Consider the following 16,718-nt stretch of genomic DNA (forward strand, 5'->3'; position numbering starts at 1 on the left):
AGGAACCAAACCTTGGAGATTCAGTGGCAAGCCTTGAAGAAAACCCAGATTGATTCAGCCAGAGAGGCATGTGGTGAGGTTGTCTGCAAGGATAAAAAAATCAGAACTCCCTGGTGGACACAGGAAGTTGAAGAGGCAGTGAAGGAAAAGAAGAAAGCATATCAAAAGTTCCTGTCAAATAAGTCAGCTTGTTCTCTTAGAGAATACAGAGACAAATGCAAAAATGCTAAACACTGTGTAAAACCAGCTAAACAAAAGTCATGGGAGGACTTTGGCAAGAATATAGAAAATAAATATCAAGAAGGTGGCAAAATATTCTGGAGGTTGTTGAAGAAGCTTAGGAATGGAGGAAAGAGTGCTGTAAAAGGAGTTAGAGATGATAAAGGTGACATGAAAACCGGAGAAAAAGATATCCTTGAAGTATGGAGTAATTACTTTGAAAAACTGCTAAATGAAACAAGCAGTGATGATAGCACAGTGGTAAAAAAAACACTGACAAGGCATGCAGTCAGGAATACATATCCATACTTAAAGTAGAAAAAGCCATCAAAGGCTTGAAATGTGGAAAGGCAGCAGGAGTAGATGATATTCAACCAGAAATGCTGAAGTATGGTGGTATAAAAGTCTTACAGTGACTGCACTGCATAGTTCAGAAAGCCTGGACAGAGGGACGAATTACCGATGATTGGAGTAGAGCTCTCATAGTACCCATATATAAAAAGGGAAATAAAACTGAATGTGAGAATTATAGAGGTATTTCCCTACTGAGTGTTCCTGGCAAGATCTATGCAAGTATACTTGAGAAACGGTTGAGAATAATTGTGGAAGAAAAGCTTGGTGAAGAACAAGCTGGATTCAGGCCAAATAGAGGCTGTCAGGATCAGATTTTCACTTTACGACAAATAGTCGAGAAAGCATGGGAATATAACAGAGATCTGTATTTAAGTTTTGTCGATTTGGAAAAGGAATATGACAAGGTGCCAAGAGAGAAGCTGTTCAATATGCTACAGTTATATGGTGTAAATGGGGGCATTATATCAAGCAATACGTAGTCTTTATTTGAGTTGTAAGTCAGCAGTTAGAATTGAAGGAAGTACAGGAAGATGGTTTAATGTTAAATCTGGTGTGAGACAAGGATGTACATTATCCCCTCTGTTATTCATTATCTATATGGATCACATTATGAAGGAAAGTGGTATTAAACATGATATCAAAATTGGAGATGTTAATGTCAGCTCTTTGCTTTATGCAGATGATGTTATACTTCTAAATAAATCCACTACAAGTCTGCAAGATGACTAAATTGAATAGGTGTTGTAATAGATATGGCATGAAGGTCAGCAATAAAAAGACAAAGACAATGAAAATAGGCAGAATCATTGAAAATGTCAACTGTGTTGTGAATGGAGAACCTGTGGAACAAGTGAAACATTTCAGCTACTTAGGCACGATTTTTACTGAAGATGGTAAATTAAATATAGAAATAGACAACAGAATCAGCAAAGCTGGTATGGTAGGAAGTCAACTGAATAAATCCATATGGAATAAGAGAGAAATTAGTCGGAACACTAAATTATCTGTATACAAGCCTGTGTTCAAACCAGTTTTAACTTATGGATCTGAGAGCTGGGTCAGAAGTAAAACACTTGACCAAAGACTAGAGACCACAGATATGAGAGTCCTGAGAAAGATTATAGGCGTGAACAGATGGCATCAATGGCAATATCATATTAAAAACGAGGATATTAGGAACGAACTTGACATTGTCAACATCCAAGAATGCGTTAGGAGAGCTAATCTCAGGTGGTATGGTCACTTGAACAGAATGGGCGAAGAAAGATTAGCAAAACAAGTATTCTCTGCCAGGTTGGCAGGAAAATGACCCAGAGGAAGACCAAGATATAGGTGGATTGATACGGTACAAAGTGCCTTAGATGATAGAAATATAAGATCTGATAATGTTGAAGCCTTGAAAAGTAACAGACTGATTTGGAGGAAAATTGTAGATAGGAAGTTAGTAATGATGTAATTTTTTTCATGTAGTACTATCATATCCTGTAGCAGGAATTTGATGATGATGATGATGTATCCAGCAATCCCTTCCACACATTAATTTGCTGTAACAAAATTATTTGATCTTCATTTGCTCTCTCCATACAAAAGCTATCTAGTCTTCATGCTTTTGCTCAAACTATTTTGTACCCTTTTGCAATATGTTCATTGTTTTATCTAATAGAACGATACAGGTAGTTCTAGATAATGATATGAGCAAGCCAAGAACACTTAATGGACTCCCACAAGGGTCAGTTCTGGCTCCTCTTCTTTTCAATTTGTATATTTCTGACCTTCCAAGGACAATGTCTAGAAAATTCGCATATGCTGATGATTTATGTATCACATTCAAACACCAATACTTCTGTACTATAGAGCACGTACTAACTAGTGACCTAGAGGAGCTAAACCACTTCTTTGAGAAGTGGCGTCTTATTCCAGTACTATCAAGACTAAAATATGTTGTTTCCATTTGAACAATAGTATGGCACGAGACATCATATGAGTGTCACTAAATGGAAACATACTACCGCACATTAATCCAAAGTATCTGGGCATAACCTGGACAGAACCTTCTCCTTTAATAGACATCTCTCCAATATTGCTGCCAAACTCATAACTAGAAATAACATACTGTGCTGGAACAACCTGGGGGGGGCTTGTGCTCCCACATTAAGGACATCTACACTGGGCATCGTCTACTCAACTGCTGAATACTGCTCAGCTGTCTGGCTGAACAGTGCACACGTTAAATTAATTGATACTGTGCTGAATCAGACAATGCATATCATTTCTGGAACAATAAAGCCTACTCCATCATATTGGTTGCCAGTTCTGAGCCACATACAACTGCCACAACTACGAAGCCAAGACAACCTGATTTGCGAATATAAAAAAATTTGCCAGAATCCACTGCTTCCTATACACTCTGATTTTGACAGCTTTACATCACAGAGGCTTATGTCAAGACACCTGCCTATTATAACGGCACAACAACTTGTCACTGAGGGCTATGATGCAACAATAGCATGGCAGACGGAATGGACTGCCAAAGCCCCAGTAATCTGGCAGACTGTCTTTAACACAAACAGCCCTCCATCAGGGTTCGCACCAATCATGGTAAGTGCAGAGCTTCCTTATTTACTTGGGGAATAAGACCAAACTCATCTTGTGACTGTGGTGAGGATAACCAAACTATACAACATATCCCATTTGACTGTCCTCACAGAGCCTTCATGGGACCAGTAACTGACTTTAAAACAGTTTCTACCAATGCTGTTGACTGGTTGTCTAACTTAGACATTCAATTTTAATTTTATGCTTATTTGTATATTTTTATATGTATTTATGACTATAGTGTCAAATCACACTATTGTATTCTTTTATGCATTTTGTTGTCTTGTACATGGTTTTTTTTTTTTTGTGTGTGGTAGCATATGCATGTATTCTTCTTAGCCAAACTAACTAATAAATAAATATAATGCACTGCATGCAGTCCGTTCAGTCAAAAATGTATAATCATACACTTTACTATGCTAAATTGGAAACAATTATTCTTTGTTACACTGCCAATCTATTTAAATCAACCTGCACAACATCTATATTGTCTTTAATAACTACTGGCTTCTCCCCACTTTAGCATCACTGGCAAACTGGATATTTCATTTCAAATCATTCCCATTATCAATGATGTACAAAGTGAAGAGCAGAGGTTCAATACAGGGCCCCTGAGGCAGATCATTGGTTATTTACAGGTCTTCTCTTTCATTTAACTTATACTACTCTCTGATCACTGTCCATTAGCCATTCTCTTATCCATGTCCCAATCTTCATATCCATCCTCCTCATTTTCCCCAGGGTCCCACATAGCAATATCAGGATATAGCCATTTTCCCTATCCAACTGAACACAGTTGAGTAAATCACTAAGACACAACCTTTTTTTGTTCATACTCAGTAGTGAAACAGTCCATCACTAAAATTATCAAGGGATATTAATAAATCTGAAATACTAGTTGTTGTTGTTTTTTTTTTATTCCAACACATGTGCCACTCTATTAAACACATGAATTCATTTGCCTTGTTAGATTTTCTGTCATATATTCTCGAGTTTTGTTCCAATTTTTTTTATATACTGAAGCGATATTCAGTATAAAAAAAAAATTGGTGGTGATAGTGTGCTACCACCCAAATGGTAGCACTGTATCACCATCAAAAGATAAGTCTGACTATCTGGCATCATTCTTCTCATCTGAATTATGTAGATGATCATGACAAATCAGCTTTTTCTTTACCTGGAATATTGCATAGTGAGAGAAAAACATCAGAAGAATCTTGAACAACCTGGACACCAAAAAGGTTTCTGGTCCTGATGTAATCCCATCAGATGCACTCATGTCCTAACAGCTGTTTTCATAATTTATACACTATATTATACTCAGATGGTAACAATCCTTTAAGAATGCAAAAAAAAAAAAAAAAAAAAAAAAATTTGTTAGCCCTCCAACAGTACTAATGTGCTATAGATTTATAACTTTTCACAGGAGAGAGTTACATTAAAAAAAAAGAAAGGTGTGTATATATATATATATATATATATATATGGCTGTATGTGTGTGTGTGTGTTACGGATAATGTAAGACATCCGGTTGTTATTATTAACACAAACCAAATAATGAGGTTAAAGTAAATAATTTACAAGAATTAATCACATGAACTGGTAATTATTAATAATTCCTAGAGGAGTCTGGTAAATGTAATAAAATCATGTTTTATAAAAAATATTTTATTTAATAGCAGAAAAAATAGGAGATAAATACAGCAATCCCTCGATTAATGCATCATTTTTTTTTCGATACCCAAATTTGATTAGTGCGTCTCTATATATCTTAAAAATAAATGTTACAGATTTTAAAAATTTTCGATCTATACATTTTTATGGCTAACTATTTTAAAAAATCACTCACCAGGATGAAATAATTTAGTTACCGATTTGAAACATTTTACAAATTATTTTTTAATGGCATACTACACTATTTTCATGTACACTATGTTCCAAATTTACCAGCAAAATTTATGTCTGCTTTACATAGCATTTTGCTAATCATATTCTCATGCAATTGTTTTCCTCCTTTTTTATTTTAACTTATTTTCCTAACCTTTAATCATGAGTAAAAGAATTAGTGAACAAAAAATAGAAGTGTGAAAATGATTCGAAAAGTAATCTGATTGGAAGAAAAACTTTAAATAATAAAGAAAAATGAACAAGGCGAGTCCAGAGCAAAGATAGGATAAGAACACAAAAGCGGGTGAATCAACTGCTGAATACAAAGAGAAAGGTAAGGCTACTTCAAGTTCATGCATGCATGCACTCGAAATCAAAGTATTATAATGATTGAATTAGAGAGACTTCTTTTTACATGGATCGAAGATTGTAACCAAAAATGGATCCTGCTAAACACTGGCCTTATTAAAGCAAAAGCAATGTCTCTTTGTAACCTGGAAAGAAAAGGCAATCAATGATGGAAAAAAAGAATTCCACGTTAGTGTTGAGGGTGATTTGAGCTTTTCAAAAAGAGAAACAGCCTACATAATGTTCTAATCACAGGCGAAGCTGCAAGTGCAGATAAGGAGATATCCAGAGATTTTGAAGAAAATTGTGTAAGAAGGGGACTACTGTGATCAACAAATATTTAATGTCGATAAAACCGGCCTTATTTTTGGAAGTGAATGCTTTCCAAGAATTTTCTAGTTAAATCAGAGAAATCTCAGCCTGGTTATAAAGTTGCAAAGTCGAATGAAATTACTGCTAGCAATATGCGAGCTGCTTGGAAGCACATTCTTTCACATTGTACAAATGATTTTAGAGGCTTTTCAAATGAATCTAGGTTAATTAAATCTCATTCTGAGAAGTTGAGTGATTCTGACCTGCTAAATTTAGATGCACAGTGGGAAGATCCTGAAGAAAATTTAATTACTGACAAGTCCAAAGAAGTTTCACAGAAACAATTTGAAAATAGTTTACGTACAATCAAAGTTTTTAAGCAGCAATGCTTAGAGATTGACCCTGGTGAAAAGAGAACCAGTAAAATTTGCAGAAGAGGCAATAGGGCCATACCGTTAGTTGTATGAAAAAAAGAAATAGAACATGCCAAACTAAGTTAACCCAATTCTTTGTTAAGAAGCAGAATAATAAATTTATATTCTGAATATGTTTTATTGTCTTTCAGCTTCATGGTTTTCCTTTAACTAGGCCCTGAGACATACCCCAATTCTTTTATAAAAAAAATTAAGTGTCAAAAAAGAAATAATCTGAGGAATGAATTATACATTTTCCCATAGGTTATTACATTCAATTAGTGCGTTTTCGATTAATGTGCCTTTTTAAGGAACGCACATTAGATGCATTAATCGAGGGATTGCTGTACCTTATATGATTATATTGTTGTCCGATTAAAAACAAATTACAGTACTTATTTTTGCAGGAAAGACCCCTGTGACACTTGGAATTACAAAGGATTTCTGACTTTTTTTTACATTTGCAGCGATTTGAGTTGCAATGGGCTGTACAATTGCAATATTGGAAACCTTGAATACCTAAATTAGAATTCTTGCGGGCACAATCTCTTAGACTTATCTCAATATCAGGAACTTCATTAAATGAAATAAAAGTTTCCTTACAAACGGTAAATTCGTTCCTCGAATAGAGTTGGTTTAAAATACCATATTTTGTACCTAATTTATATATGTTTCATTCTCAATAGAATTATAACAGCTATAATATTCAGGTTGTCGGTCTTAGCCCTATCTACGTCTGGAATTCTTATCCGAACATTTTCTCGTACATTTGCAATTGGAAATTTAGTCATTGAAAGCCGTAACATTTTTTCAGCTTGCTTTTAAGCGACTGCTTAGCAGAGTTTCGAGATTCTTGAATTTTTTCCTATGATTTCATTGACTGCAGAAGAAGTACTTTCCTTACTTTTTTCATTATTTTCTAATTCAACATTAGTTATATTTTGTTATCTTCCTTGTCAATCCTTCCTGTTTCAGAAGAATGTTGTTTTCCTTCGATTTGGCTAACACTCTTGTTGTTTTGTTTTTTTTTTGTTTTGTTTTTGGATCTCCAACAGATAAGTCTTCACTCCCCTTCCACATTGTCACCGTTCTCTGTCCTAATACCGCTTTCCCTGTCTGAGATTATCTTCTGACATTCAACATCATTATCAGTTTGATATTTTAATATCATCTCATGATCGTCTTCACTCGTGATTTCTGACAAGGTATCGACTCGTAAGTATGTTTTCAAACCTACCTTTTTTAGCTTTACAGCCAAACATAGCTTCATAGGGACTGCGATCTATTCCAGAGTGATGTGCTCTGTTTTTCATAAATTGAGTAAATTTTATCCCTTCCGACCATTTTGTTGTTTTATTTGTTTCAAGACATGTGGATAACATTTTTTCAATGTCTTGGTTTGCTCTTTCAACCGAGCCTGATTGACTTTGCCGTGGTTTTCCATGAACTTAAGCACATTTCACAAACTTCTTCAATAATTTTATTCGCGAATTCCCGGCCATTGTCACTTTGCAAGATGCATGGGGCTCCAAATATTGTGAATACATCCAATAGATGATATGCAACTTCTTCAGCTAGTTTTTGTTTTAAAAGCTCTAAGTTGGACAAATTTCGTAAGATGGTCTTGATAAACCATTATAAATTTATAATCGTCATCAGATTGTGACTGCATATCAATTAAATCAATCTGACATCTAGAATTAAATTTGCTGCTTTTAAATGGTTTAACAAAGCCCTTTTTTTTTTTTTTTTTTTTTTTTTTTTTTTTTTTTTTTTTGGAATGCTCAATTTCTTTTGGCAGGGTTCACAAAGATTCAAATATATCATAACAATTTCAACTGATGTTCTTATACTTCTCTTTAAGCTCTTTCATCATTCTGTTTCGTCCTCCATGGCCGATGGCAATATGAGTGTCATGCATTAACTGAAAATTTTCCTCCAAGAAAGTATAATACATAATCGGCTCTCTTTCATTTTTAACAGGCACGACGAGTTTTTCAACTGTTCCAATTTTTACAATGTCATATCTTGATAATCTTCGGGTGTTTTGCCGGAAACCTTCTCTTTGTTCTTTTTGACTTTCGCTAAAAACGAATAATACTCTTCTCTTGTGAATAACTGATTTATTTTTCCCCTTTTTCGATCTCAACATATTAACTTGGTCGTTAAATCGTGTTCTCATTATTTCTAAATCTCCCATTTATGCTTACGGGTACGTAAAATAAATGAAAATGTGGAGAAATGGACGCACTTACTAGCGACTGACGTAAATAAGAAAAAAGCAACCTCTTCCATTAACGTAGTAATCAGTACTAAGCTTCTTCTATGGCAGGAGATGAAGCCGGAAGTCGCGTGTAATTTTCTCTGAAAACCATACGCAGAATTTCATAATGAAATTCTGCGTATTCAGCCAATCGATAGAGCGGGCTCACAAAATTATGAACACGTGCCCAGCTGACAATTAACGAACTTGTCAATTATGGTTATCTACCTAAAAAAAAAAAAAAAAAAGCCATTATGAAGAAGTATCTGTAACGCTTCTTCTTTTAGCGCTTTCAACAAAAAAAAAAAAATAAATAAATAAATAAAAAGAAAGAAACGTGTTACGTGAAATTGCACGAGTTTTCACTTAACGCATAATTAGATTAATTGCTCACAATGTTCAATGTGAGCAATTACAATGAACATCAAAAAAAACAATAGAAATAAATTTCCAATGCCGGGAGTCGCGTGGTACTTCCCAACCCTCCCCCAAACTTAGCGTATTGAAAATTATTGCATGTACCATCAATAGTTGGGAAGTATTAATAATTGCCGATTCATGTGATTAATTGTCGTAAATTATTTACTTTAACTTTGTTATTTAGTTTGAATTAATAATAGCCGGTAATTATTAATATAAACCGGTTAATTACTTGGACCGTAACATATATATATACATATTCCAAAAAAAAGAGATTATTGTTTATCAATCAATTATCGACCTACTGCCCTCATCTCAGTGTTGTCTGAAGTAATGGAAAAGTCATCAACGGTCAGTGTGTTCAACATCTGGAGAACTGTGAACTAATCAATATAGATTTTGGCAACCAAGATCCATAGCAAATCTCTAAGTACATCAGTCACCTCTGAAAAGCAATGGAAAAACTGTGCTGTTGTATTTGACATTTCCGAGGCATTTGATAGTGTCTGGCATTGAGGACTTCCCAGAATATTGGCACCTTATGGTCTGCCTTCTTTCATAACTGGATTGCCAGTTTTCTCTCAGGTCATTCGCTATGGTTGAAGGTATTTTCAGTTCAGATTTTCCTGTTAATGCAGGTGTTCCTTGGAGTTCTTATTTCACCCACCTTCTTCCTATATATAAACGAACTGATCTGAATGACTTCAAACTCTATTCACAGTTTTGCTCATGATAGCACTTCCCACTCACCCTACTTATATGATAAACCTGGCAGTGCTCAAATATTTGGCACATCTCCCTAGTCAACTGCCTTCGGTTCTTCCAAAACACAGTTTTGTCTGTTTTTTTGCAACCACTTACTCTTCACAATGCTCAAGTTAACAGTCACAGACCAACTCTTCCTCCTATTTCCTGGCATAATCACATCACTTCTATAGCATTTTCAGCTTGCAATAAACTTGTCATTCCATTCTTTATTTGCTCAAAAACATTACTTTTCTTCTTCTACCCAGGCTGCTTACTCTGTACTAATCTGAAATCCATTTCAAAATACTGCTCTCATATTTGGAGTAGTGCACCTAAAACCTCTCTAAAATTCTTGATCCAGTTCAAAAGAGGCAGTTTGGTTGAATAATGAATCCTCTCTCTCACAGACTCTCTTCAGCCACTATTTCTTAGATTCTGCATTGTGTCACTTATACAGATATTTCTGGGTGCTGCTCAATAGAACTAGCATCCATTATGCCCCTATTTCTGCTAAACCTATAGAAATATGAGCAACAGATGCCCAGCATCCTTTTACAGATGAACTGCATACTCACCAAACCTGCTAATCCCACTCTCTTTTATTCCATCTACTTCAGTTCTGTGGAACAACCTTCTCTATGAAGTATTCCCCAAGGTCAACAACTTCCAGTACTTTGCAAAGAATATTAACACGATTGTTTTTGGTAGATTGGGTCCAGAAAAAACCGTCTAAAAAAGAATACAGTGCATATGAAAAAACAGAAAAATGTGATGTGAAAACCCGATACGAACAATAAATTATTTTCAAACAAAACATATGAAAATCATTGAATAAAACTCTATTTAATTTTAATGGAATATTTTTTTATTTTAAATACTTATTTAAAATATATACATATGTATCTTTCTTAAAGAAAATAGTGTCACTAATAAAACAGAAATTTGAAAAGGCCCAAATACACTCCGTGCATATGTTATTAGTTAAATTTTATTTGGCGTCATTTTCTGACAGTATCAGCATTTTTTTGTGTGAGACTGTAAATAACTTCCATCACTTGAAACACTTTGGCCACCCTGTTCATACTTCAATGGCGAAACGTTTTCTTCAGTAAAAGGAACTAAATTAGAACTAATTTCCAATAATTCTGAAAGTTGATTTTTTTTTTTTACCAAAAATTCTGTAATTAATCGTTGAGATCCTGTTTTGACTAGATCTTTGTATAATTCTTCATATCGCACCATACATGACTTCAGTTCATGTTTAAATTGTTCAGTATTTGAGACATGTGTAAAAAAAATGACTTTGCAATTTACTAGTCATTTGAAGCCCTTCTTTAATTAATCTTCTTAAATAAGTGAGTAGAATCTCTTCATCATCATCATCACTTTTTTCTTTTTCATCAAGACTCTCAAGGAGCTTCTATTATTTTGTCATCACTAACAGCCTTGTCAACCATCAATTCTTCAATATCTGTGAAAATCCTTCTCTGCCAACTGCATGTGCTAATCGATGATACTGGGATATTCAGTTGTATGCAAAGGTACAGGGTTTTTCTTTTTCACGCATTCTGGTCAAGTAGCTTTCCAGCATTCATTTAAAGTTGATGGTTTCAATTCTGATAATGTCAACTTAGCAAGTTTGATGCAATCCAAAATAGAAAATTTCTTCCACACATCAATAACTGTCAGTAAATTATCCTTATCCAGTTTATCCAAAATGTATTGTTATGTTCTTCTTATGTATCACACCCTGGCCTAGTGTATTAAGGATGTTGTATCAGGTGGCAGAAAACAAAATTCCATATTCGGGTATTCTAAAACAGGATACCCAGGTGCATTGTCTATAATGAATAAAACTTGATGGAACCATTCATTAAAAATTTCTTTTGTAACCCACCCTTTTTTGTTTGCCTTCCAATGCACTGGTAATGTGCTAAAATCCACACCTTTCATTGCTCTCGGGTCATAGGGATCGATTAATGAGTAATGGTTTTAATATATGATCTCCTGAAGCATTGCTGCAAAATAACAGAGGCACACAATCCTTAGCTGCTTTAAAGCCACCAACATTTTTTTGTGATTTTGCTATATAAGTTCTACTTGGCATTTTTTTCCAAAAAAAGGCCAGCCTCATATGTGTTCCAAACTTGATCAGGAGTGTAGCCACAATTTTCAATAATTTTGAAAGAAATTCCCTAGCTACTGGCTCACCTGCAATGCAGCCTCTCCTTTTATTTTTACATTATGAAGCATGTATCTTTTAAGAAATTTTGTAAGCCAACCTGTTCTTGCAGAAAAATCACAATTGTTGTTTGATGCTGTTGGCTCCTTTTCCTGAATCTGTTTGTACAAATGTAATGCTTTCTGCTTGATGACATTTCTGTCTAAAGGTATTCCTTTTTGTGAGCAATCTTCTATCCACATCACTAGGGCTTTTTCCATCTTCACTTTTACAATGTCTCTCATATATGATGATGACCTGGCACCTAATTTTGTTCCATAAAGAACAGATTTTCTAATGGCCACTTCATTTTTCTTAATCATTCTCATGGTAGCTTCATTCAATCCAAAATATTTTCCTAAGGATGTTGAACCTTCTCCAGCTGCTAAACAATCTAAAATATGGATCTCAGTTTCTAAAGAAATAGCCTTTTCTTTTCTTCTTCTAACTGAATCATCTGAAATCATGATTAATGGGGTAATGTTACAAAAGTATCTGAAATAATCAATAATCATTTTTATTAATTTGATATTATGCATACAAAACTTCAAAATTTAATACACTGATGTATAACTCTATTGCACGAACAAAACACAAGATGTGTAGACATTTTGAATTTGAACCATGTTAAATCAAAATATACTGTGCAAAAATAGAATTGCTTTTGTTTTTTAAATCATGTACAAAAAAGCTGTGTAAAAAGAGAATTAGCTGTACACACACACACACACACACACACACACACACACACACACACACACACACACACACACACACACACACACACACAATTCTCCCCCCATATTGTTCTAATAGCAATTTTTTAACACTTACACAAATTCAGGAAAATAAATGACATATACATGTAAAACATCTGTGGAAAGGCTAATGGACAGTCATCAGAGAGTAGTATATGGTAGAGTTAAATGAAAGAGAAGACTTGCAAATAATCAATGGTCTGCCACAGGACCCATGTAAAAAAAGGGCACAGTTATCAAATTTTTGATGCACAGCAATGCGAGTACTTTTGAAATTTGCCATTATGAGGTTTTATGGTGAAATAAATGAATGTTATGAAGCACGTCAGGTGCCTCTGCAGCACAACTGAAAGAACAATGGTACATTGTGCCATTCGTTGAAGATTTGTGGGTTACAGAAATTGGTTGATAGGTAGAAAAGGAGAGATACATTTAAGTTACTTAAAGGCTTTTATGGGATTAATACCGAAGAAATTCTTCAGTACATGACTAATGGGGCGGGGAAAAGAGTTATGGGTCAATGCAGAAAAGTGACCAAAAGTGTGGGAATAGTTTTTTTTTGCTTAGAAAGTGGTGAATGATTAGGATGAGTTGCCAGTCATTTGTGTGTGAACTCTCAGAGAATGAGTTCAAAACAAAATGTGACAAATATTGTATATTCCACAACTTGATAAATGTTGTGCGAATGTTGGTTAATGCTTAATGAAATATTTAGCCCCCCCCCCCCTTGATGATTCCACACACTCCATGAGATGTTTGTATAGTAATAATATGCATGTTTTTTTGTGTGTGTGTGTGTTTTATCCCCCCAAAAAATTAAAAAAATTTTACTCCTGCATATGCGGGCATAATACAGTCTTTCTGTTTCCTTACCTCTTATACAGTTTTGTGTCTGACTCCTGTGGACTCTGAAGCTCAGTACCATATGTCTGCTTCATGGTAGAAAATATGGACTGTAAAAGAAAATAACAAACTAATTCAGGAAATAATTTCAAGTGCACATTTCACTTTGTTTATCAAACTGACATTTTATATGAAATTTCTTATGAGGTGGTTATATGAAAGAAGTGAGGAACAACCTAAAATCTTTGTTCTAATGCATTACAATGTTTCTTCTGCATAATTTTTTTATAATTTCCTTTTTTAAAATAAAGTTAAAACATATTTATTACCAATTCTATATTAAACTGTATTTACAACAGAAATAACATAACTCATGATTATCCAGGAAATTAAAAAAAATTGCAATTCAAAAATTATAAATTTTAATTTTCATTCTACATGTAAGCGAGTTACCTTCTTTTGTTACAATTAAACATATAATATTGTATTAACATATAATATTTGAAGGCAATTTATGAAATTTCAAAAGCAATGTAAATCAGCAAAAGTATGGCATACAAAAATTGTTTAGAAAAATAACAGTTGGCCTGGTTGGCTAGCGTATCCGCTCTCCAGCCAAAAGGCTGCGGGTTCGAATCCTGCTGTGGGCATGGGTGTTTGTCTCTGAAAATATTAGTGGTGGTGGTCGGCGGTAGATAGCATTGGTGTAGATGATGAAGGTAGTTGCGGTTGGTGGATTGGTGGAGACGGAGAATAGGTATCCTCCCTCGATGAGTCTTTGGACTCCCTGGAGGTGTTATATAATAATAATAATAACAAAAATACTATCCACAGACAAATGAGGAAATGGATTATTCAAGATGAAGGAGTAAATGATGTAGGAATATGTAAAGTCATAAATTATGATAGATTACAGGCTCTGAAATTTTAGATGAAGAAACAACTGCTGAATGGCTTTAATTCAGATAATCATTTTGAATGGAAATATTAAGTGATGATAAAACAGGGTGCAAATTATGAACAAAGATAAATCAAGTCAAAATTATGAGGCTGAAATAGAAGAATTATTGTTGACAAAGAAAAATACTGCACAGCGCTGCTTTGTTCCATAAGGATGTCTACTTAATTATGCAGAGCAAGAAGACATCAAACGTTGAAATAAATTCTACTCCAAAATTTCTGTTCTATGTGATGGAAGAGAGTCATGGTATAGTACTACTGTATAATCTGTTATAATATACTGCAAAATTAATTTAAATCTTTTACCATTAGTCTAACAGCATTTGCAATCACTTAATTTGTTCATCATCATCATCAAATTATCTGCCATGTACCCTCAAGAGGTGTACAGGATATGATAGCACTACATGAAAAATTTACATCATTACTAACTTCCTATCTACAATTTTCCTCCAAATCAGTCTGTTACTTGTCAAGACTCCAACATTATCAGATCTTATATTTCTATCGTCTAAGGCACTTTGTACCATATCAATCCACCTATATCTTGGTCTTCCTCTCAGTTGTTTTCCTGCCAACCTAGCAGAGAACACTTGTTTTGCTAATCTTTCTTCGCCCATTCTGTTTAAGTGACCATACCACCTGAGATTAGCTCTGCTAATGCATTCCTAGATGCCGACAATGCCAAGTTCTTTCCAAATATCCTCGTTTTTAATATGATATTGCGATTGATGCCATCTGTTCACGCCTCTAATCTTTCTCAGGACTCTCATATCTGCAGTCTCTAGTCTTTGGTCAAGTGTTTTACTTCTGCCCCCAGCTCTCAGATCCATAAGTTAAAACTGGTTTGAACACTGTCGTGAATACAGCTAATTTAGTGTTCCGCCTAATTTCTCTCTTATTCCATATGAATTTATTCAATTGACTTTCTACCATACCAGCTCTGTTGATTCTGTTGTCTATTTCTATATTTAATTTACCATCTTCACTAAAAATCGTGCCTAAGTAGCCGAAATGTTTTACTTGTTCCACAGGTTCTCCGTTCACAACACAGTTAATATTTTCAATGATTCTGCCTATTGTCTTTGTCTTTTTATTGCTGACCTTCATACAGTGGCGACTGGTGACAATAGAAACAGGTGGGACCAGGGGCCCAAAACAACTTAATTTTTTTATATTTATATAGTGGTTTCTATTATTGATTTATAGTTATTATTTCTATTACAATAATGTTTAGTCAGAATCCACTGATGCATTGAGCTATTAATTTTTTAAAATTGTTAGGACGTAACATATACGGGCTCAACGTATTAATAACATGAAAACTCGAAAGATTTGCAGTTGCGGGCACAGCTCAATGGACTAGAGAGAAAAAACAAATAAAGCTAAACGTACTAGAGCAATGAACAGGAAATCCAAATACGCTGGTTTGACGCTAAAGCTGGCCGCCCTACAAAATGTTTTAATTTTTCAAGTGTTAAAACAAAAAAGTTATTACTTCTATTATTTATTTCATAAATCAATGTCGAAACTTCCGAGATTCCGAGAAACATTTTTCCAATAAAGTGTCGATTTTGTTCATAGTTAAAATGTAATATTTATGAACGTAATAAAAATTTAAACTTTAAAATAAATTATAACAAAAAATGACAACAATAATTAAACACACTAAAAACAAATAAAAATAAAACAGATCAACAACGAGAAAAAACAATAAGACAATGAAAGAATTGCCAGCTATTTATGTACAAATGCAGTGACAGGGACAGACTAAACTGGCCCCAAGATAAGCGTTGCACCCGGTAAACAAACACGATCGCTAGTGCACGTGCTCACAATCCAAGAATCAGGTGCCATGTAGGCACGTGAAAATACAGTGACTGGGCCAGACTAAACTGCCCCCAAGATAAGTGTTGCACCTGATAAACAAACACGATCGCTAATGCTCTTGCCTCATACATGCCCTGTGTTCTACACGTATAAAATAGGGCCAGCTGTGGCTGGACCAGAGACCGTACTAAGTCGCATTATACTATATTGTCACAAAATACTACAGTAATTTTTTTATTAAACAATAAAACGTGTTGGAAATAGATCAAAAAATAATAATTACGAGAAACATATATTTTAAAACTACAATTATTGGGCTAGTTATACAAATATAAGTGGGGCCCAGCACCTATGGTCCCTATAGACGAGATGCCCCCTGCCTTCATACCATATCTATTACAACAGTTATTCAATTTAGTCAGAAAATCTTGTAGACTTGTAGGGGATTGATTTAGAAGTATAACATTGTCCGCATAAAGCAAAGAGCTGACATTAACATCTCCAATTTTGATATCATGTTTAATACCACTTTCCTTCATAATGTGATC

At 34.4% G+C, this 16,718-nt stretch overlaps 1 protein-coding gene across 1 annotated transcript in view; it reads right to left on the reverse strand.

Annotated features, from left to right (window-relative positions):
• Positions 1 to 16,718, reverse strand: part of FIG4 (polyphosphoinositide phosphatase FIG4) — a 362,814-nt gene that overhangs the window by 45,136 nt on the left and 300,960 nt on the right. The window contains exon 20 of the mRNA XM_090408874.1: positions 13,411 to 13,490. Coding sequence (XP_090265000.1) covers positions 13,411 to 13,490 — 80 coding nt within the window. The remainder of the gene's footprint in view (positions 1 to 13,410; positions 13,491 to 16,718) is intronic.

The sequence above is a fragment of the Typopeltis vanoorti genome, chromosome 19 (assembly GCF_054136105.1).
Source record: "Typopeltis vanoorti isolate ZY-2024b chromosome 19, IOZ_Tvanoo_1.0, whole genome shotgun sequence".
Classification (NCBI taxonomy): domain Eukaryota; kingdom Metazoa; phylum Arthropoda; class Arachnida; order Uropygi; family Thelyphonidae; genus Typopeltis; species Typopeltis vanoorti.